The 23,442-nt window shown below is 43.6% G+C and overlaps 1 protein-coding gene across 1 annotated transcript in view; it reads right to left on the bottom strand.

Moving 5' to 3' along the window:
- LOC310775224 (NLR family CARD domain-containing protein 3-like) overlaps window positions 1-2,700 on the bottom strand; it is a 159,113-nt gene extending 156,413 nt beyond the window's left edge. Inside the window, exons 1-2 of the mRNA XM_083635340.1 lie at window positions 2,612-2,700; window positions 74-1,862 (exon numbers count right to left, since the gene is read on the bottom strand). Coding sequence (XP_083491466.1) covers window positions 74-1,862; window positions 2,612-2,648 — 1,826 coding nt within the window. The 5' untranslated portion in view covers window positions 2,649-2,700. The remainder of the gene's footprint in view (window positions 1-73; window positions 1,863-2,611) is intronic.
- Between the last annotated feature and the right edge of the window lie 20,742 nt (window positions 2,701-23,442).

Below are 23,442 nucleotides of genomic sequence, written 5' to 3'. Positions count from 1 at the left end.
TTGAAAATCTATTTTTTTCTGTATGAATCTTACATTTAATATATTGAATATGTTTAGTTAACCATGCACATACAGAGATGTATTGGAGGCTTTGACCACTGGCAGCAGCCTCAGAAGAGCCTCCTCTGAAGCAGAGTATTTCTTCAGGTCAAACATGTCCAGTTCTTCCTCTGATGTCAGTAAGATGAAGACCAGAGCCGACCACAGAGCAGAGGAGAGTTTGTCTGTGGATAGAGTTCCTGATCTCAGGTGCGTTTGGATCTCCTCCACTAGAGAATGGTCATTCAGCTCATTCAGACAGTGGAACAGATTGATGCTTGTCTCTGGAGATGGATTCTTTCTGATCTTCTTCTTGATGTACTGGACTGTTTTCTGATTACTCTGTGAGCTACTTGTATCTTTCAGCAGACCTTGTAGGAGAGTCTGATTGGTCTCTAGTGAAAGGCCCAGGAGGAAGCGGAGGAACAAGTCCAGGTGTCCATTTGGACTCTTTAAGGCCTTGTCCACGGCACTCTGGGAGAGGTATTTTAATGCTGATTTGGCTCTCAATCGCTTAGGCCACCATGAGGCTTCTGCCAGCAGATTGACACCAGAGTCGATGAATGAGACAATGACATGAACAGCAGCCAGAAACTCCTGAAAGCTCAGATGGACAAAGGAGAAGACCTTCTGGACCTGGTACAGCCCACACTCCTCTTTAAAGATCTGTGTGAACACTCCTGAGTACACTGAGGCTGCTATGATATCAATGCCACACTCTGTCAGGTCGGCTTCATAGAAGATCAGGTTGCCTTTCTCCAGCTGCTCAAAAGCCAGTTTTCCCAGAGACAGAATTATCTTCCTGCTCTCTGTATTCCAGTGTGGATCTGTCTCAGCTCTCCCATGGTACTTGACGTTCTGCTGTTTGGACTGAACCACCAGGAAGTGGATGTACATCTCAGTTAGGGTCTTAGGCAGGTCTTCTCTCTCACTGGTTTTCAACACATGGTCCAGAACATTAGCAGTGATCCAGCAGAAGACTGGGATGTGGCACATGATGAGGAGGCTTCGTGATTTCTTGATGTGGGAGATGATTATTGTGGCCTGCTGCTCATCTCTGAATCTCTTCCTGAAGTACTCCTCTTTCTGTGGGTCAGTGAAGCCTCTCACCTCTGTCACCACATCAACACACTCAGGAGGAATCTGATTGACTGCTGCAGGTCGTGTGGTTATCCATCGGCGAGCTGAGGGAAGCAGTTTACCCTTGATGAGGTTTGTCAGCAACACGTCCACTGAGGTAGACTCTGTGACATCAGTCATGATCTCGTTGTTCTTGAAGTCCAGAGGAAGTCGACACTCATCCAGACCATCAAAGATGAACAAAATCTGGAACTTGTCAAACCTGCAGATTCTTTTGGTCTCTGGAAAAAAGTGATGAATAAGTTCCACCAAGCTGAACTTTTTTCCTTTCAGCAGATTCAGCTCTCGGAAAGTGAATGGGAATGTGAACTGTATATCCTGGTTGGCTTTGTCTTCAGCCCAGTCCAGAGTGAACTTCTGTGTAAAGACTGTTTTTCCAATGCCAGCCACTCCCTTTGTCATTAATGTTCTTGTTGATTTGTCTCTTCCAGGCAAGGGTTTAAAGATGTCTTCACATTTGATTTTTGTTTCTGATCTCACTGGTTTCCTGGATGCTGCTTCAATCTGTCTGACCTCATGTTCATCATTGACCTCTCCACTCCCTTCCTCTACGAGGTAATGCTCTGTGTACATCTGATTCAGAAGTGTTGGGTTTCCTGCTCTAGCAATCCCCTCAAACAAACACTGAAACTTGTCCTTCAGACTGGATTTGAGTTCAGATTGGCAGATGGCATCAAGAGTTTCTGAAAGAACAAAGAAAAACAACATCAATGAGCAGATGTTTTGGGAAACATGAGAAATGTGAACATGTTTTTGTAAATGTGTATCTCCACTCCATGACAGCTCATCACTGGTGAGTGAACAAACAGGTCCTGATTGTGTGCAGCTCAGTGTGAGACAACTGCTGTGGTGCTGTTTTGTTTGCCAGTGTGCACCACTTACATTAACAAATTAATAATTTTACCAGATTATCCAGAAGGATTTCGCTCATTGACCTTTCAATCTTGAAATGAATAAATCTTGTTTGGCAAATGTTTAGATTTTGAGAGTTTGGACATTGTTATGGCTTATTTTATTTTAAACTATAGCCACTATATGGCATAAAGTTCCAACACAAAGGTAGGCTTCTTGCAGTTTGTTGATCTTGTGTTCTTGTTGGCTTAGGTTATTTGGCTTATTCCAAACAAATAATGACTCAAATACATTCTGAAAAGTAAAACAGGTCTTTCTATACACTTGTTTTGATCATATTCTACTTTTTGTCTTTGTTGCGATTGAGAACTCAGACGTCATCTTCCAGCTACGGCTTGCACACCTGATTCAAATGAATTAGATGGGGCGTCCCAAATGATTTGCTCCTATATTCTTTTGCCAATCTTTCACCTATAGGTGGCGTCATTGTCTTGAAAACAAAAACTGGCTCTAACAGACAATGAATCACGCATTCTCCACCATCTCTCTCCATGATGTTAAAGCTGTTAAAGCCTCTTACTTCTCTGCAGCTCCTCAGCCAGCTCCTCTTGCTTCATTCTCCTCAGGAAGAGCAGTGTGATGTTTAGAAAAGCCTCTCTGCTGCTCCTCCTCTGCTGTTCCTCCTCACCATCTACAACCTCCTCATCCTCCCTCTGACTCTCTGAGTATTCTTGGTACTCTGCATTCAGAACCCTCTGGAACGTTTTCAGCTCCTTCTTCACAAAGGTGACGATGTTCTCCTCAAGCAGCTGCAACATACGAATTGAACTTTCTGACTGAAGTCATGGAACACAACATCAGATCCATCATAGAGTGAAAGTCTGCTGCTCTAAAGAGTGCAGCTTGGAGACTTGTTGGAGGTTGTTTTGTATTTCATTTGTAGCTGAAGTAAAATGTAAAGTCAAAGGTGTTGTTGTTCATTTATTTATTTACACACCATAAATATGGAGTCCAAGTCTGTCTGATGCTCCTGGGCAGACTGACCACTGGGAACCTCTTTGCTTTGATGGGAAACTCTGTCGAGAAAACATTGAGAGACACGCATGCATGCATGCACGCGCATGCACGCACGCACACACACACACACACACAGACACACACACACACACACGCACACGCACACGCACACGCACACGCACACACACACACACACACACACAGAGTTAAGAGTGCATGTTCTGGACAGAGATATCCTCCAGGAGAACTGGTAGGAGTAATTAGATAGATAGGAGGCAAACCAGCAGGGTGCAGGTCCACTGACAATTCCTTTTCTACCCCACCCTTCCCTATACCAGGCACACATGTTTGCCTCTTTTTCTTAACAGAGGACAGGGGATATTTAGTAAGATAGCTGGTCAACAGTATTATGCCATATAGAAGTGGCACACATCATCTGAAAGCTGGGAACCTGAAGGTTAATTTGAGATGCAGCTCAGGACTATGTGCCAAGTTTTTCTACTCATAAATCTGTAATAAACATGTTTTGGTTCAGCGCCTATTCAAATGTTGAAAATATTATAAGATATGATATATTGCTTTATTGTCAGCACTGCTGAAATTTGTCTTGCGACCCAGCAGCCATTGTATGCAAAAACAAAGGACATGTATACGCATTACACACATTAACATGACACAGTGAAAACACAAGATATTGACATACATAGAAACATACAATCGAGAGCACCGTCCACCGCTCAGCCTATCTCTGGCTTAGCTCCTGGTTGAGCCTCAGAGTCGATTGATGGACAAATGACTTTTTTAGTCTAACCTTCTTATGTGTTGGGACACTGTATCTCCTTCCTGAGGGCAATAACCTGTATTCACTGTGTAAAACATGACTAGTGTTTGAGGTGATGTTCTTTGCCAGCCTCAGCATGCTGTTATCATACGTGGAAGTATACAGCCGCTGAAGTGGTTGTCCAACAATCTTTGAACAAATGTTTAGTTGTTGCAACATTTGTGACTTTAAGGCTACAGACAGACATCCATACCAGGTAGTACTACAGTACTGAAGAACACTCATAATAACAGAAGTGAAAAACAAAAGAAGAATCCTTCTACTGGCACCAAAAGATCTTAAGCGGCGAAGGAAATAGATTCTTTGCTTTGTTTTCTTACACACTGATTCAGTCTGATCTTTCCATGACAGAAGATGGTCTATCACTACTCCTAGGTATGTGTATGAGCCTACCTGATTTATTTGTTCACTATGAATAGTAATGGGAGATCTGCCTATCTCCGGTGGTGCACCAAAAACAATCTCTTCTGTCTTTTTTGTGTTGATGATGAGAGCGTTGTTATCACTCCATTCGACAACCTTATTTACTCTCTGTTGGTGCAGTCCAGGATCACTGGAGCTAACTAAGAGAGAAATTAAAACAGTGTCATCAGAGTACTTTAGAATGTGTTGGTCAGGTCTGTCAGTAAGACCTTCAGACAGGCATTCTTCAGTACGACAGCTGTCAGTGTAGAGGGTGAACAGCACAGCTGAGCTTACACTACTTGGTTTCCTCCTCCTATCATGTCTGATATGAATGAGGAAAAACAATGGCAGGAAATATCCACTCATCTTCAGCTGCCTGCTTTGTTCTGATTTAACGTTATATCGTTTTTGCTGTTAGCTTGTTAGTACTGCTGACTAGCAGTTCCCAACCTTTTCCAACTCAGGGCCCACTTGAAAATCTTAAAACTTTTTGCAGCCCACCTCCAGCTCCATAAAAAAGAATGTGTACTCAGCACTTTATATTTTTCCACAGTCACTAACACAGCATCTGAAACATGTTCAGCATTTTCAGTTTTACAGTTTTCAAGGAGTTGTCCATCAGCAAGGGGTTTTAAAATGTGTTTAATGTAAACACACACACACAATCCAAATGATTTGGCGGCCCACTTGCAATACCTCCGCAGACCACCAGAGGGCCACAGCCCACAGGTTGGGAGTCACTGGACAGTGTATGTGTGAGATTGAGCAAGAGAAGGAAACAAAACTTGGACTGATGTGTGTGTGAGGAACAGAGATAATATGAGCCTTGCTGCCTGCATCTGAGCTTTCAAACAAATCTTTATTGACAATAATGTCTATAACCAGAACAGTCCACACATGGGCTGACGAGCCATTTTATTTTCTATTTTCTATTGCCTCACCTGGTTATTATTATTATTACGCACGATTACCATGTTGTTACCGAGCTGTAATGTAAAGTGCTCCCCTGAATAACAACAAACTTATGTTTTCAATTCTTACCTTTGCTCAGTAGAGGGCGCTGCATCTTTGAACCTAATAGGGTGATCCATAGAGCGGTCACTCTTCATAGACACACAGCTGGGCAAAGGGGAGTCTGCTCTCTCCTGCTGGATCCTGATGTAAGCAGATTAGACAGTGAAATGATGTGTCCTTATGAAGTAGAGAACCTTATTTTCTTATTAACTCATTGAGTGCCAGCCACTTTTGGAAAACGGATGCTCCCAGTGCCAGCCCTTTCAGAGCGTTTTCAGTGATAACTCAAGACCCACAGAATATTGTGTGATATTACTATGTAAACACCGAACACGCCCAAAGAACGATGAGACTCTCTTGTATCATCAGCAGTGTTGGGAACGTTACTTTAAAAAAGTAATTAGTTATAGTTACTCACTACTTGTTCCAAAAAGTAACTGAGTTAGTAACTGAATTACTCTATAATAAAAGTAACTAGTTACCAGGGAAAGTAACTATTTGCGTTATCTCCACCTTGAAAATGCCAAATTTTCATGGATTGCTGCAAACCTGAGGGTACCCTCACGGGCCCCTCGGGCCGACCAAAACAAGCCGAGCCCGGGCTTGTTTTTTATTTATTTTTAATTAATAGGTCCGGGGTCGGGCCGTTTCAATAATTCAATTAAATAATGTTGTATTAGCGTACTCGCTTGATTTTACACAGCGGAGCACAGTCAGACAAAGAGGAGGAGTGCACAGACACTCCCCCAGCCACATACAGACCCTCACGTGACGTTAGTAGCTGTAGACAGCTCCCCAAGAGAGATAGAGAGAGAAACAAGCCGTTTGTGCCGTGTCCGTCCATGTACAGCGAGCGGACAGCTCCCGAACACAGAGAGAGAGAGAGAGAGAGAGAGTCAAATAGAGAGACAGACAGAGAGAGGCTGCGCAGGACGGCCGCGCGGCGACGCAGCATGCCGAACAGAGAGGGAGAGAGATGTGTAATTATATCGTAATATTGGCTTCGGGCCTCGCAACGGGCTGGATCGGGGCACGGGTCTGCATGTCACGGGCCGGGGAGGGCTCGGGCCGAAATTTCAGGCCCGCGCAGCTCTCTACTCCGGACTCGCCATTTCTGCTGCTTCCTCGAATCTGTTTGGTGTGTCTGTGTGTGTGTGTGTGTGTGTCGCCCGTGTCCTGACTCCTGGCTCGTGTGTAACACTGGCTCCGATTGGCTACCATGAAACACATGACTCTGCCTTAGCCAATCATAATCGTTTATCTCGTTATGTTAACCCACCCGGTCTCCTCACTTGACAACACTAGTGTAGGCTACGGGTAGTTTACTCAATCATTTCATAGTAACGCACCGCATTTAGCGTTCAGTAACGATAACGGCGTTGTAAGGACGGAAACAGTAATTAGTTAGATTACCCCGTTGCTGAAAAAATAACGGCGTTACCTAACGCCGTTCTTTTAAACGGCGTTATTCCAAACACTGATCATCAGCAAAAAAAAGTTTATTGATATCATTTTCCGTTCTTTAGTTATCAGCCGGAGAAGATAGGTTGATTTCACCAAAAACAGACGTTTCAAACTAGAAGCTTAGATAATGAGCCTTTTGTGAAATGAAGCATTTCAAGCACATCACTGACTCTGAAGCTAATATTTTCTGATGTAGTGACGTGGTGTAGTTGTGTGGTGCCCTGCGTGCCCCACCCCCCTCAACTGCAAACTCCTCCTCCGTGGGAGTGTCTCTGGTGGCTCTGCTCGAATCTCTGCTACCTGTGTCAGGCGACGAATCTCTTCCTGCTGGAGCTGGGATAAACTCATCCCCACACTAACACACAGCCTGCATGCCAGAGCTGGGAGAAACTCACCCCCACACTAACACACAGCCTGCATGCCAGAGCTGGGAGAAACTCATCCCCACACTAACACACAGACTAACGCACCCAGCGTCTATTTTCGGAGCGCTCCGCCGTTTTTGTGCGCCGGCTCCCAGCGCGACACCGAAAAGCCAAACCGGACTGCTGAGAATGGTTTGGCTTCTCGGTGTCGGGTGTCTCCTTTTCTGGCGGCTAATCGTGTGGAGAAACTATGCAGCAGAGACAGAGGGGCTCAGTTGTGGGAGCGGATTGGCTGCTGTTCGCAGCTAACGTTGGCTCCAGCCAGAGCAATCTGTGCCGCTCTGGCTGCAGCATGCATCGGTTTCTCTTTCATCACGGCTTGTTTGCTGTTTTTCCTTGCCTTTCTCTGGTCTGGAGAGCGCTGTCGCCACCTAATGGGTCCGTGAAATAGCTTATACACGTTCAAAATCCCCCATATTTTTACAGGAGATGCATCAGGCTTTGATCCACGTCCCACTGTCAAAAAACGCAATTGACGACTTTAGTCATCATTGGCACTCTACGTTACTATTTGAATTGACGACTATAGTCGTCATTGGCACTCAATGAGTTAATACTAACAGGATAATGACTTACATCCTTTCAGAAGGATGTTTATCCTCAAAGGAGATTGGTTTATCCATAGAGCGGTCACTCTTCATGGACACACAGCTGGGCTCAGGGGAGTCTGCTCTCTCCTGCTGGATCCTGATGTAAGCAGATTAGACAGTGAAATGATGTGTCCTTACTAAGTAGAGAACTTTATTTTATTAGTGATAATAACAGCATAATGACTTACATCCTTTCAGAAGGATGTTTATCCTCAAAGGAGATTGGTTTATCCATAGAGCGGTCACTCTTCATGGACACACAGCTGGGCTCAGAGCGGTCTGCTCTCTGCTGCTGGACAGAGCTTCAACACAACAGAGACAGAACTTTGACTGTAATGATGTCACTGCTGAGCTGTAATGATGTCACTGCTGAGCTGTAATGAATGATTTAACTGCTGAGCTGTAATGATTTCACTAGGCTGTAATTATGTCACAATTGGGCTGTAATGATGTCACAGCTGAGCTGTAATTATTTCACTGCTGAGCTGTAATGATGTCACTGAGCTGTAATGATGTCACTGGGCTGTTATGATGTCACTGCTGAGCTGTAATGATGTCACTGTTGTGCTGTAATGATGTCACTGCTGTGCTTTAATGATGTCATGGACAGTTAGACATAGTCATCTTACCTCTTAGCTTTGGTCGGACTGTCATGTTCCCCAGACAGAGAGATGCCCTCCTCTCTCTCCTCACACTCACTCATAGTAGAGCCAATACTTTTACACACACACACACACACACACACACACACACACACACACACGTGCACGCGCACACGCACACGCACACGCACACACACACACACACACACACACACACACACACACACACACACACACACACACACACACACACACACAGAGTTAAGAGTGCATGTTCTGGACAGAGATATCCTCCAGGAGAACTGGTAGGAGTAATTAGATAGATAGGAGGCAAACCAGCAGGGTGCAGGTCCACTGACAATTCCTTTTCTACTCCACCCTTCCCTACCAGGCACACATTTTTGCCTCTTTTTCTTAACACATTCACTGCCAGCCATTTTTTTTTTTACTGTAGGTAGCTTCTGCCAGAGGGTTTTTTTGAGGATTCTGGCTCATCTTTCAAGACCCGAGGATTGTTTTCTGCTAAGATTTTGTGAACACAAAATATCTCAAAAGAACTAATAGAATGTGTGCTTTCTCTGTCTAAAAGAGTTAGTTTGTAGAGTTAGTAGTTATGTAGGCATTAGCACTTGAATACAGCATGGTTTCAGCGTCTGAAAATTTAAAGGATGGGTTTACCGATGGGGAATATGAATATATATTAATTCTTAAAAAATCTTAAATTTCGAATCCGTTGAAATTTTTGAAATTGCTTGTTCACAGCCAGAGAAAAAAAAAAATGAAAAAAAAAAAAAAAATTGGGCCAGGTGACGCGTTTCGCGTCGAAACGCGTCACCTGGCCCATTTTTTTTTTTTTTTTTTTTCATTTTTTTTTTTCTCTGGCTGTGAACAAGCAATTTCAAAAATTTCAACGGATTCGAAATTTAAGATTTTTTAAGAATTAATATATATTCATATTCCCCATCGGTAAACCCATCCTTTAAGCTGAGATAAATAGCTTTTTGTGAAATTCGATAGACCAGTCACTTTAACCATTCATTTTTGGCATCAGTAAGACGTCAGACATCTAAACAATAGTTTTGAACAGTAATTTCCTCCATAACAGCAGGAAACCCCCCTCTACTTCAAACTCCTCCCTCCGTGTGTGTTCTTCTTGGCTGCAGCGGGCGTGTCACAAGCTCGTTTCTGCTGCTGCTGCTGCTCCTGTCTGCTGGCGGCCGCTGGGCGAGGATGGGCTCGCTCGTTTCTTGGGGTTTCGGTTGAGAAACCCCAAGAAACAGGGTTTCTTTTGCGATTCTGGTCTTATTTATGCTGCGTGTTTCAAAGTGTGTTGCACCCATAATCTATTATGCAAATTTGCAATCCCCCACCGCCAGCAATCAGCGCGAAAGCAAAAGCGTTTTCGCCAATCCATTTTACAGTATGAGAATGGTTTCATCGCGCGTTCCCCTGCAGTTTTGGCTCGGCTTTTTCTAGTCTGGAGAGCACTGTCGCCACTTAGTGGGTCGGTGGAATGGGTTGTACACGTTCGGTGGCTTCAATATTTATATAAGAGATGTAAAAGGGTTAGATCAACGTCCCACCGTCAAAAAAAAAAACTTTTTTTTTTGACCGTTAACTCGTCATTGGCAGTCAACCGTTGGATTTTTTTTGACGTATCAACTCGTCAATGGCAGTGAACGTGTTAACAGAGGACAGGGATATTTAGTAAGATAGCTGGTCAACAGTATTATGCCATATAGAAGTGGCACACATCATCTGAAAGCTGGGAACCTGAAGGTTAATTTGAGATGGAGCTCAGAACTATGTGTCAAGTTTTTCTAGTCATAAATCTGTAATAAACATGTTTTGGTTCAGCGCCTATTCAAATGTTGAAAATATTATAAGTAACTACTTGGTTTCCTCCTCCTATCATGTCTGATATGAATGAGGAAAAACAATGGCAGGAAATATCCGCTCATCTTCAGCTGCCTGCTTTGTTCTGATTTAACGTTATATAGTTTTTGCTGTTAGCTTGTTAGAACTGTTGACTAGCAGTTCCCAACCTTTTCCAACTCGGGGCCCACTTGAAAATCTTAAAACTTTTTGCAGCCCACCCCCAGCTCCATAAAAAAGAATGTGTACTCAGCACTTTATATTTTTCCACAGTCACTAACACAGCATCTGAAACATGTTCAGCATTTTCAGTTTTACAGTTTTCAAGGAGCTGTCCATCAGCAAGGGGTTTTAAGATGTGTTTAATGTAAACACATTGTAATGTAAACACAAATGTAAACACACACACACAATCCAAATGATTTGGCGGCCCACTTGCAATACCTCCGCAGACCACCAGAGGGCCACAGCCCACAGGTTGGGAGTCACTGGACAGTGTATGTGTGAGAGAGAGCAAGAGAAGGAAACAAAACTTGGACTGACGTGTGTGTGAGGAACAGAGATAATATGAGCCTTGCTGCCTGCATCTGAGCTTTCAAACAAATCTTTATTGACAATAATGTCTATAACCAGAACAGTCCACACATGGGCTGACGAGCCATTTTATTTTCTATTTTCTATTGCCTCACCTGGTTATTATTAGTATTACGCGCAAGTACCATGTTGTTACTGAGCTGTAATGTAAAGTGCTACCCTGAATAACAACAAACTTATGTTTTCAATTCTTACCTTTGCTCAGTAGAGGGCGCTGCATCTTTGAACCTAATAGGGTGATCCATAGAGCGGTCACTCTTCATAGACACACAGCTGGGCACAGGGGAGTCTGCTCTCTCCTGCTGGATCCTGATGTAAGCAGATTAGACAGTGAAATGATGTGTCCTTATGAAGTAGAGAACTTTATTTTCTTATTAACTCATTGAGTGCCAGCCACTTTTGGAAAACGGATGCTCCCGGTGCCAGCCCTTTCAGAGCGTTTTCAGTGATAACTCAAGACCCACAGAATATTGTGTGATATTACTATGTAAACACTGAACACGCCCAAAGAACGATGAGACTCTCTTGTATCATCAGGAGTGTTGGGAACGTTACTTTAAAAAAGTAATTAGTTATAGTTACTCACTACTTGTTCCAAAAAGTAACTGAGTTAGTAACTGAATTACTCTGTAATAAAAGTAACTAGTTACCAGGGAAAGTAACTATTTGCGTTATCTCCACCTTGAAAATGCCAAATTTTAATGGATTGCTGCAAACCTGAGGGTACCCTCACGGGCCCCTCGGGCCGACCAAAACGGGCCGAGCCCGGGCTTGTTTTTTATTTATTTTTAATTAATAGGTCCGGGGTCGGGCCGTTTCAATAATTCAATTAAATAATGTTGTATTAGCGTACTCGCTTGATTTTACACAGCGGAGCACAGTCAGACAAAGAGGAGGAGTGCACAGACACTATCCCAGCCACACACAGACCCTCACGTGACGTTAGTAGCTGTAGACAGCTCCCCAAGAGAGATAGAGAGAGAAACAAGCGAGCGGACAGCTCCCGAACACACAGAGAGAGAGAGAGAGTCAAATAGAGAGACAGACAGAGAGAGGCTGCGCAGGACGGCCACGCGGCGACGCAGCACGCCGAACAGAGAGGGAGAGAGATGTGTAATTATATCATAATATTGGCTTCGGGCCTCGCAACGGGCTGGATCGGGCACGGGTCTGCATGTCACGGGCCGGGGAGGGCTCGGGCCGAAATTTCAGGCCCGCGCAGCTCTCTACTCCGGACTCGCCATTTCTGCTGCTTCCTCGAATCTGTTTGGTGTGTCTGTGTGTGTGTGTGTGTGTGTCGCCCGTGTCCTGACTCCTGGCTCGTGTGTAACACTGGCTCCGATTGGCTACCATGAAACACATGACTCTGCCTTAGCCAATCATAATTGTTTATCTCGTTATGTTAACCCACCCGGTCTCCTCACTTGACAACACTAGTGTAGGCTACGGGTAGTTTACTCAATCATTTCATAGTAATGCACCGCATTTAGCGTTCAGTAACGATAACGGCGTTGTAACGACGGAAACAGTAATTAGTTAGATTACCCCGTTACTGAAAAAATAACGGCGTTACCTAACGCCGTTCTTTTAAACAGCGTTATTCCAAACACTGATCATCAGCAAAAAAAAGTTTATTGATATAATTTTCCATTCTTTAGTTATCAGCCGGAGAAGATAGGTTGATTTCACCAAAAACAGACGTTTCAAACTAGAAGCTTAGATAATGAGCCTTTTGTGAAATGAAGCATTTCAAGCACATCACTGACTCTGAAGCTAATATTTTCTGATGTAGTGACGTGGTGTAGTTGTGTGGTGCCCTGCGTGCCCCACCCCCCTCAACTGCAAACTCCTCCTCCGTGGGAGTGTCTCTGGTGGCTCTGCTCGAATCTCTGCTACCTGCGTCAGGCGACGAATCTCTTCCTGCTGGAGCTGGGATAAACTCATCCCCACACTAACACACAGCCTGCATGCCAGAGCTGGGAGAAACTCACCCCCACACTAACACACAGCCTGCATGCCAGAGCTGGGAGAAACTCATCCCCACACTAACACACAGACTAACGCACCCAGCGTCTATTTTCGGAGCGCTCCGCCGTTTTTGTGCGCCGGCTCCCAGCGCGACACCGAAAAGCCAAACCGGACTGCTGAGAATGGTTTGGCTTTTCGGTGTCGGGTGTCTCCTTTTCTGGCGGCTAATCGTGTGGACAAACTATGCAGCAGAGACAGAGGGGCTCAGTTGTGGGAGCGGATTGGCTGCTGTTCGCAGCTAACGTTGGCTCCAGCCAGAGCAATCTGTGCCGCTCTGGCTGCAGCATGCATCGGTTTCTCTTTCATCACGGCTTCTTTGCTGTTTTTCCTTGCCTTTCTCTGGTCTGGAGAGCGCTGTCGCCACCTAATGGGTCCGTGAAATAGCTTATACACGTTCAAAATCCCCCATATTTTTACAGGAGATGCATCAGGCTTTGATCCACGTCCCACCGTCAAAAAACGCAATTGACGACTTTAGTCATCATTGGCACTCTACGTTACTATTTGAATTGACGACTATAGTCGTCATTGGCACTCAATGAGGTAATACTAACAGGATAATGACTTACATCCTTTCAGAAGGATGTTTATCCTCAAAGGAGATTGGTTTATCCATAGAGCGGTCACTCTTCATGGACACACAGCTGGGCTCAGGGGAGTCTGCTCTCTCCTGCTGGATCCTGATGTAAGCAGATTAGACAGTGAAATGATGTGTCCTTACTAAGTAGAGAACTTTATTTTATTAGTAATAATAACAGCATAATGACTTACATCCTTTCAGAAGGATGTTTATCCTCAAAGGAGATTGGTTTATCCATAGAGCGGTCGCTCTTCATGGACACACAGCTGGGCTCAGGGCGGTCTGCTCTCTGCTGCTGGACAGAGCTTCAACACAACAGAGACAGAACTTTGACTGTAATGATGTCACTGCTGAGCTGTAATGATGTCACTGCTGAGCTGTAATGAATGATTTACAGTAACTGCTGAGCTGTAATGATTTCACTAGGCTGTAATTATGTCACAATTGAGCTGTAATGATGTCACAGCTGAGCTGTAATGATGTCACTGGGCTGTTATGATGTCACTGCTGAGCTGTCATGATGTCACTGCTGAGCTGTAATGATGTCACTGGGCTGTAATGATGTCACTGCTGAGCTGTAATGATGTCACTGCTGAGCTGTAATGAATGATTTAACTGCTGAGCTGTAATGATTTCACTAGGCTGTAACTATGTCACAATTGCGCTGTAATGATGTCACAGCTGAGCTGTAATGATTTCACTGCTGAGCTGTAATGATGTCACTGAGCTGTAATGATGTCACTGGGCTGTTATGATGTCACTGCTGAGCTGTAATGATGTCACTGCTGTGCTGTAATGATGTCACTGCTGTGCTTTAAGAGTGCCAGCCTCTTTTGGAGAACGGACGCTCCCAGTGCCAGAGTTTCAGAGCGTTTTCAGTGATTTCTCGAGGCCCACAGAATATTGTGTGATATTACTATGTAAACACCGAACACGCACAAAGAACGATGAGACTCTATTGTATCAGCAGCAAAAAAAAGTTTATTGATATCATTTTCCGTTCTTTAGTTATCAGCCAGAGAAGATAGGTCAAAAACAGCAAAAAATGGCGTTTCCATCTAGGAGCTGATATTGAGCCTTTTGTGAAATATAGCATTTCAAGCAAATCACTGACTCTGAAGCTAATATTTTCTGACCTGAAACATCTGAACAGTAATTTCCTTCAATATAACAGCACCCACACCCCCATCTACTGCAAACTCCTCCTCCGTGGGTGTGTCTCTGGTGGCTCTGCTCGCTCTGAGTGCTGCTTGTGTCAGGCGAGTCTCTGCTGCATGGATGGCGGCCGCTCGTCGGGGCAGTCTGGATCGGGCTCGCTCGTTTCTGGGGTTTCGGTTGTGAGCTGGGATGAAGCTGCGTCCGATTCTGGGCTTTCTGGGCTTTCTGCTGCCCTGCGTGCCCCACCCCCCTCCTCCTCCTCCGTGGGAGTGTCTCTGGGGCTCTGCTGCGTTTGCTCTCGCTCTGCGTTTGCTCTGTCTGCACTGAAAAGTGCGCTGCATCCCCCCGCTTTTTCACAGCGTGTCGCCGGCTCCCAGCTGAGAATAATGTAACTTTTCAGAAAGACGCTGGTGTCGGCAACTAAATCATGTGGAGGGGCTATTGCAGCGGAGACGGAGGGGCTCAATTGTGGCAGCAGATTGACTGCTGTTCACAGGCACAGCTAACGTTATGCTTCATGCATATCGATGCGATTTCCGTTTCCCATGACTTCTTCTCTCTTTTTTCCTCGCCTTTCTCTAATCTGGAGAGCACTGTCGCCACCTAATGGGTCGGTAAAATAGGTTATACACATTCAACATGCCCCAAAATTTTACAGGAGATGGATCTGGCTTTGATCCACGTCCCACCGTCAAAAAACGCAATTGACGACTTTAGTCGTCATTGGCACTGAACGTTACTTTTTCAATTGACGACTTTAGTCGTCATTGGCACTCAATGAGTTAATGATGTCATGGACAGTTAGACATAGTCATCTTACCTCTTAGCTTTGATCGGGCTGTCATGTTCCCCAGACAGAGAGACGCCCTCCTCTCTCTCCTCACACTCACTCATAGTAGAGCCAATACTTTTACACACACACACACACACACACACACACACGCACGCGCACGCGCACACGCACACACACACACACACACACACACACACACACACACACACACACAGTTAGCTGGACTCAGTCATTACAACAAGCTTTCATTACAGGATACATCACTTCTGCTCTGTGCTCCAAAATGCCAAATATACGGTACAGTCAAATGTCAATGTTTTAACTTTTACTCTTCAAGTTTACAGACACCTGTGGTCAGTCACCCTTTATGGTTTGCACTTTTGTTTTTCCTCCAATTTCTTTTTCTTTTTTACCTTGGAAAATGTTTTCCTGGTGAATTCACAGCATCCAGGTCAAGTCACAGAGACCTTCTGCCTTCTGCTGTAGAGGAGACACTGACAGAGAAGACACAGGCTGCTTAACTCACCTTGTTAGAAGCGGGGTTATATTCATAACCTTATATTTCTCACTGAGGTTGAGCAACTCCAACAAGATATTTTACTGTCTTGTGATTACATTGTTTTACTTTGCAATTTATTTTGTCATTAATTCTATTTAACATAAGCTTCATGTTGTTGGTTGTAACTTGCTTCCTCAGGTCTTAGGCGTAGTTCAAAACAGGAAGTGAGTGTTACATTAAAATATAGTTCCCACAACCTAGCTTTCTTTTGCAAACTCTTGAAGCAATGAATTTTGGAAACCATTTATCAAACACAAACAATGTTTCGGAATGTCCGAAACATTCTTTAATGGCCCAAAATCTCAAATTCTAACTAATGGGGTCCTGTCGGGTGCCTTCCCGCTGTCCAGAGGGGTCCGTCAAGGTTGCCCTAGCGCACCACTGCTGTTCTTAATAGCTGTCAAACTGCTAGCTATTTCCATTCGCTCTAACCCATCCATCACGGGCGTTAATTTCGGTTTAAATGAACATAAATTATCCCTTTACGCCGATGATCTTTTAGTTTTCTTGTCCGATCCTTCAAATTCTCTTCCCAGCCTTTTAGAATGCTTTCAAAACTACAGTGCTGCCTCTGGATATAAACTCTCAAAAAGTGAAGTTATGCCTTTTAACATACAAGACAATAATATCAAGAACTTAGTCAGACCTCTAAAGTGCTGCCCGAGCGGATTCAAGTATTTGGGCGTAGAAATTAGGAGATCTATTCCCAAAACGTTTAAAGACAATCACATCAAGTTATTGGACCGGGTCAAACTAGATTTACAGAGGTGGAGGGATCTGCCATTGTCTCTGATAGGGAGAGTGAATTAAATTAAAATGAATATACTGCCAACATTTCTATATTTGTTCCAATGTGTCCCATTTAAAATCCCCAAAAGTTTGTTTAAAGATCTGAATAAATCTATATCTAGTTTTCTGTGGAAGGGCAAAGTCCCTAGAGTTAAACTCTCAACCCTTCAGGCCCCATACTCCAAAGGGGGGTTACACCTTCCGAATTTTAGGTTATATTACCTCGCAGCTCAATTCCGCACAACATGGTGTTGGTTACACTCCGAGGACAATGAGGCTAGATGGCTTCCTATTGAACAACACCATTTAAAGAATGTACCTTTAAAGGTTCTTCCTTTCTTACCCTCCAAGAAAGCACTTTTAGTCATTACCAGGAACCCCATTATTTTAAATTCCTTTGCTGTATGGCAGGAAGCTCACACTGTCATTGGTCTAAAAAATACTTTATTGCTTCGTAACACTCCCCTATGGGACAACCCCAGTATTCCTTCCCCAGTCGCAGATGGGACATTAAAAAACTGGGTCAACAAAGGCATTACAACAGTTCGCGACTTATACAATCAAGATAACTTCACCAACTTTCAGCAGTTAATTGAAAAGTTGAATTTGCCAAATCATAATCTATTTAAAGCAGCTACGAGCAACTTTTTCGATTGTTATTAAACAGTATAATTACAATATTGATGCATCACATCTTACCTATAATAGTAGCTGAGACCAAAGCCGTGTGGATCAGAGATTGCTCCCTTAGATTATTATTAAGTCTGTGTCTGTCTAAACTCGCGTCAACAGCGGGCTCTCTCGCTCTCTCTCTTACCGCCGGACCGGCTAAACCCGGAAGTGAAACCCGGAAGTGAAACGCAGCTGCCTGCCTACCCCGTTCGCGCTGCCTAGCAACGCATAAACAATGTGAATGCCACGCATACTCTCGCGAACATCTCTCGTTATATTCTAACAGGTTTTTTGGAAGTTATTTTGTGGTTATGGCCGAAGTGGCTGCTGCAAACCGTTTCATTTCACTTCCTGAACTTCCCCGGCCACAGACAGACTAACACTGGCCGATTCACTCGGGCTTCAAGCGAGACTACTCTGCGTTGGTCTCGTCGACTATTAGAGGTAAGATGTGATGCATTGATATTAAATTTATACTGTTTAATAACAATCGAAAAAGTTGCTCGTAGCTGCTTTAAGTACTTTCAGATTAGAGACTGGGTCCGTAATAGCTACGCAGATTTCCCACACATTCCATCAGTATCCCCTCTTGAGAACCATTTGCTTAGTGTTGCCTTGCACACTACTAGGGGTCTGACATCCTCTATCTATACTATTCTAAACACCGACTTGCCAATCTATAATAGGAATGATAACTAAATGAAATGGGAATCCGATCTTGAATGCACGTATGATGAAATTGACTGGCACGCCCTCCTTGAAATGTCTCAGACTGTTTTAATCTCAACTAAACACAGACAGTTACAGTGTATTATATTTAACAGAACCTATTACACTCCACACAGACTCCACAAAATGTACCAAAATTCCTCTCCCAACTGCCAACGATGTAAAACCTGTGATGGGGATTTACTCCATATGCTTTGGAATTGCTCTTATTTAGAAGATTTTTGGAAATATATTGTTGAAACAACTTCAGAAGTGTTAGAAACCCAGGTTCCTTATGACCCTAGGATCTGGATTTTGGGAGACACTCGATCTCTGGAGGTAAGCATCAATAAGAAATACTTCATACTTGCAGATACAGCTGGCAAAACGTGTATATTGCTAAATTGGAAATCTGAACTGTCTCCCTCTCAGAGACATTGGTTGAATGAATTAACATCATATAGTACTCCTGAGAAGATCCTGTACAGTGTGAGAAGGAAGCCGGCAACTTATAAAAAATATGGGGCTCCTTTCTGGCCTCATTACCTTCATTACACCCTCTTGGATAGTTGAGCCAGTACCAGGGCTTCATAAGGTTCTAATAGCACCTTCATTATGTCCACTCCACATACATTTGTTTATTGGTTTTGATTTGATTGAATATTACCTCCTGTAGTTTACTTTACTTTTATTTTATATGTACACATAAAGTATTTCTTCATGGCTAAAAAACATGATCAATTATTTGACCTATCACCCCAAAAATGCAGATACTGCACTCTGTGTCTGTGTATTCCTTAAACGGATATAAAGGTAGTACAAATGCAAAGCGCAGTAACTACAATATAGTGTCCTTTTCCTGTCTTGTTTTTCATGATAATATCGTAATCGCTTTTGATTTCGATGCCACATTATATCTGTATTTAATTGTTCTATTGTTTACATGTTTAAAATGTTTAAATAGATGAGTAACAGAGAAATTCTGTGAATCCTGATTGGATTGTATAACTACAGATGGATTCACAGTGAGAAGAACAAAGATTATCCTTGGTGATTATTATGATGTGAGAGGTGTACAATCACTGAAGCCTTCAGGGAGCAGGTAGAAAGGTTACTAGGCTATACAATTACAACACGTCTCATTTCCTTACCATTTTCTGGATATTTACGTTTCAAAGCAAGCTCCACTATTCTTTCCCCACAGGATTGTGCCATTATGAGTGATTCATACGAGCTTCCCAGGAGCATGTGAATGCAGCATTTATTAAGATCAGTGTATGATGGAATAGCGGCATTAGAATGTGCAAGAGACCACCAAATCTGGCCTTTTACGGCCAAAATGTTTCTCTGGGGAGGGGGGAGCCACTTTTTCCCCACCAGCTGGCTACTCGTCTGAAACGTCTGAGGCAGACATTGTTTTACTTTGTACTTTATTTTATATGACACTTCTTGTATTGTTTCATCTTTCATATGTGTCTTCATGGGTCCGCTTTGCCTTGAAGGAGCATGAATGAATGAATGAATGAATAAATTAATGAAAATTTTATTTACGTGTCAGGACATTACATGACCCATCCCACATGGGATTATCAGACACATCAACATACAGTTATTTCCATATCGATTACGGTGCATGAACAATACAAAACCGTACAAACACACACACAGCACACGCGGCATGAGCAGCAAAACACAGATTTAACTACAATGTGTATGAAGTAAAATATATGAATTATCTATCATATGTCATCTTTTTTCTCCTATCCCACGCATGAGAGATATATTCGGAAAAAGCAAAGATGTTGTCAAAAAGAAATTCAAGTATGGCACCTTCTTCAAAATCTAACAAGTTTAACTCAGGGGAGTGAACTTTTTTAAATAGTATCTCTCGTAAGTCATGATACAAAGGGCAATACAAAATAAAGTGAAATTCATTCTCCACTTCCATCAACTCACAATATTCACAAATCCTATCCTCCTCCACCGTCCCTCTGTATCTACCTGTTTCAATATGTAAAGGCAGGATACCACATCGTAACTGAGCACATAAGGACCTCTTACTTTTAGGTAAATTAAACATCACATATTTTATGATGATGATATATTTAAATTCATTTTTAAATAAACAATAACTTCTTAGTTTTGGCTTCTGCCATATATCTTCAGTCCAAGACTGTAACCAGTTAGCGCGGATCTGAGATTTAAACAACTCTACATTTATACACATTCTTTGAGAGTAATATTCTCCAAAACCACACTCCTGAAACAAGTCATACATATCTGAGACCCACTCCCCTTCAACAGACAAGTCCCAGAAGAAAATCTGACTAGCAACCCTATTGGATGGAAGGTCCAGCAATCTATTCCAGAGGTTCACCATGCTGACTTTCCATCTGACCACACAAGGGTCCCACCCCATTTCTCCACTAACTGCTGGAAGAGGAGCATATTTATGAAGACCCAAAAAAAAGCGAATTGCCCGGTTCTGGATACGCTCGCTTAACAAAAACCATTTACCACCCCAAATACCAGAAACATAATCTAACACAGGGCATACACAGGAGTGATACAGTTTTGAATAAGTAAGGTAGCCCAAGTCCCTCAGAACTTTGGTCTTACCTATAACACCTCCTAGAGCCCTGCTTGCAGAGTCTGCCAACATAGAAACACCAGGCAAAAAAGACAGGTGGTCATCCAAAAATAAACCGAGGTACTTGTATTTGTCAGTGAATTCAAGCTGTGTGTCACCAATAGAAAACACAAACTGGCTTCTTGCGACACCCGGCTTTCTGAAGTGCATTATTTGTGTCTTCTTTTGGTTAACACACATCTTCAGCAGGATCATTCACTACTATGGTTACAATTCAGGACTGGTTATAAAACACCGCAATTCAGTCAAGTAGCTCCTGTTATAAGTAAATCCTCTAAAAAGCAGGTGAGCAAGTCAGTGAAGTAAGCAAGAATCCACTCCTTGGTGTGTGCTAAACAATTTTAATGCATGACGTTGAGCTGAAAAACCAAATGACGTGAAGCGAAGTGCATTGAAATCGTTTTATACACACCTAAGAGTGGATTAGGTATTCCGCTTATACCATGGTCACTAGCCAACAATTGGATAAACGCACAGCACATAGTTCATATACGTATGAATATAGTAGCCTATCAAATAGTAATAGTCAAAGGTATTTTCCTCATATGAATATGAAAACATTAACTCACCAATGTCTGTCCCACACACTGCACCTGTGTTTATTACACTTTCTCTCTCATGTCTGTCCCACTCACCACACCTGTGTTTCTACTTTCTCTCTCATGTCTGTCCCACACACCGCACCTGTGTTTCTACTTTCTCTCTCATGTCTGTCCCACACACCACACCTGTGTTTATTACACTTTCTCTCTCATGTCTGTTCTACACACCACACCTGTGTTTCCACTTTCTCTCTCATGTCTGTCCCACACACCGCACCTGTGTTCCACTTTCTCTCTCATGTCTGTCCCACACACCACACCTGTGTTTCAACTTCTCTCTCATGTCTGTCCCACACACCGCACCTGTGTTTATTACACTTTCTCTCTCATGTCTGTCCCACACACCGCACCTGTGTTTATTACACTTTCTCTCTCATGTCTGTCCCACACACCGCACCTGTGTTTATTACACTTTCTCTCTCATGTCTGTCCCACACACCACACCTGTGTTTATTACACTTTCTCTCTCATGTCTGTCCCACACACCACACCTGTGTTTATTACACTTTCTCTCTCATGTCTGTCCCACACACCACACCTGTGTTTATTACACTTTCTCTCTCATGTCTGTCCCACACACCACACCTGTGTTTCAACTTTCTCTCTCATGTCTGTCCCACACACACCACACCTGTGTTTCCACTTTATCTCTCATGTCTGTCCCACACACCGCACCTGTGTTTATTACACTTTCTCTCTCATGTCTGTCCCACACACCACACCTGTGTTTCAACTTTCTCTCTCATGTCTGTCCCACACACACCACACCTGTTTCCACTTTATCTCTCATGTCTGTCCCACACACCGCACCTGTGTTTATTACACTTTCTCTCTCATGTCTGTCCCACACACCACACCTGTGTTTACACTTTCTCTCTCATGCCTGTCCCACACACCACACCTGTGTTTATACTTTCTCTCTCATGTCTGTCCCACTCTCCACACCTGTGTTTATTACACTTTCTCTCTCATGTCTGTCCCACACACCACACCTGTGTTTATTACACTTTCTCTCTCATGTCTGTCCCACACACCACACCTGTGTTTATTACACTTTCTCTCTCATGTCTCTCCCACACACACACACCTGTGTTTCCACTTTCTCTCTCATGTCTGTCCCACTCACCGCACCTGTTTCCACTTTCTCTCTCATGTCTGTCCGACACACCACACCTGTGTTTCCACTTTATCTCTCATGTCTGTTCTACACACCACACCTGTTTCCACTTTCTCTCTCATGTCTGTCCCACACACCACACCTGTGTTTATTACACTTTCTCTCTCATGTCTGTCCGACACACCACACCTGTGTTTATTACACTTTCTCTCTCATGTCTGTCCCACACACCGCACCTGTTTCCACTTTCTCTCTCATGTCTGTCCTACACACCGCACATGTGTTTATTCCACTTTCTCTCTCATGTCTGTCCCACACACCGCACCTGTGTTTCAACTTTCTCTCTCATGTCTGTCCCACACACCACACCTGTGTTTATTACACTTTCTCTCTCATGTCTGTCCCACACACTGCACCTGTGTTTATTACACTTTCCCTCTCATGTCTGTCCCACACACCGCACCTGTGTTTCTACTTTCTCTCTCATGTCTGTCCCACACACGACACCTGTGTTTATTACACTTTCTCTCTCATGTCTGTCCCACACACCGCACCTGTGTTTCCACTTTCTCTCTCATGTCTGTCCCACTCACTGCACCTGTTTCCACTTTCTCTCTCATGTCTGTCCCACACACCAAACCTGTGTTTCCACTTTCTCTCTCATGTCTGTCCCACACACCGCACCTGTGTTTATTACACTTTCTCTCTCATGTCTGTCCCACACACCAAACCTGTGTTTCCACTTTCTCTCTCATGTCTGTCCCACACACCGCACCTGTGTTTATTACACTTTCTCTCTCATGTCTGTCCCACACACGACACCTGTGTTTCCACTTTCTCTCTCATGTCTGTTCCACACACCGCACCTGTTTCCACTTTCTCTCTCATGTCTGTCCCACACACCACACCTGTGTTTATTACACTTTCT

This window comes from Poromitra crassiceps (genome assembly GCF_964638095.1).
Source record: "Poromitra crassiceps genome assembly, chromosome: 4".
NCBI lineage: Eukaryota > Metazoa > Chordata > Actinopteri > Beryciformes > Melamphaidae > Poromitra > Poromitra crassiceps.
The sequence above is the reverse complement of the archived record's forward strand: the minus strand, read 5'-3'. Positions and strand labels throughout refer to the sequence as shown.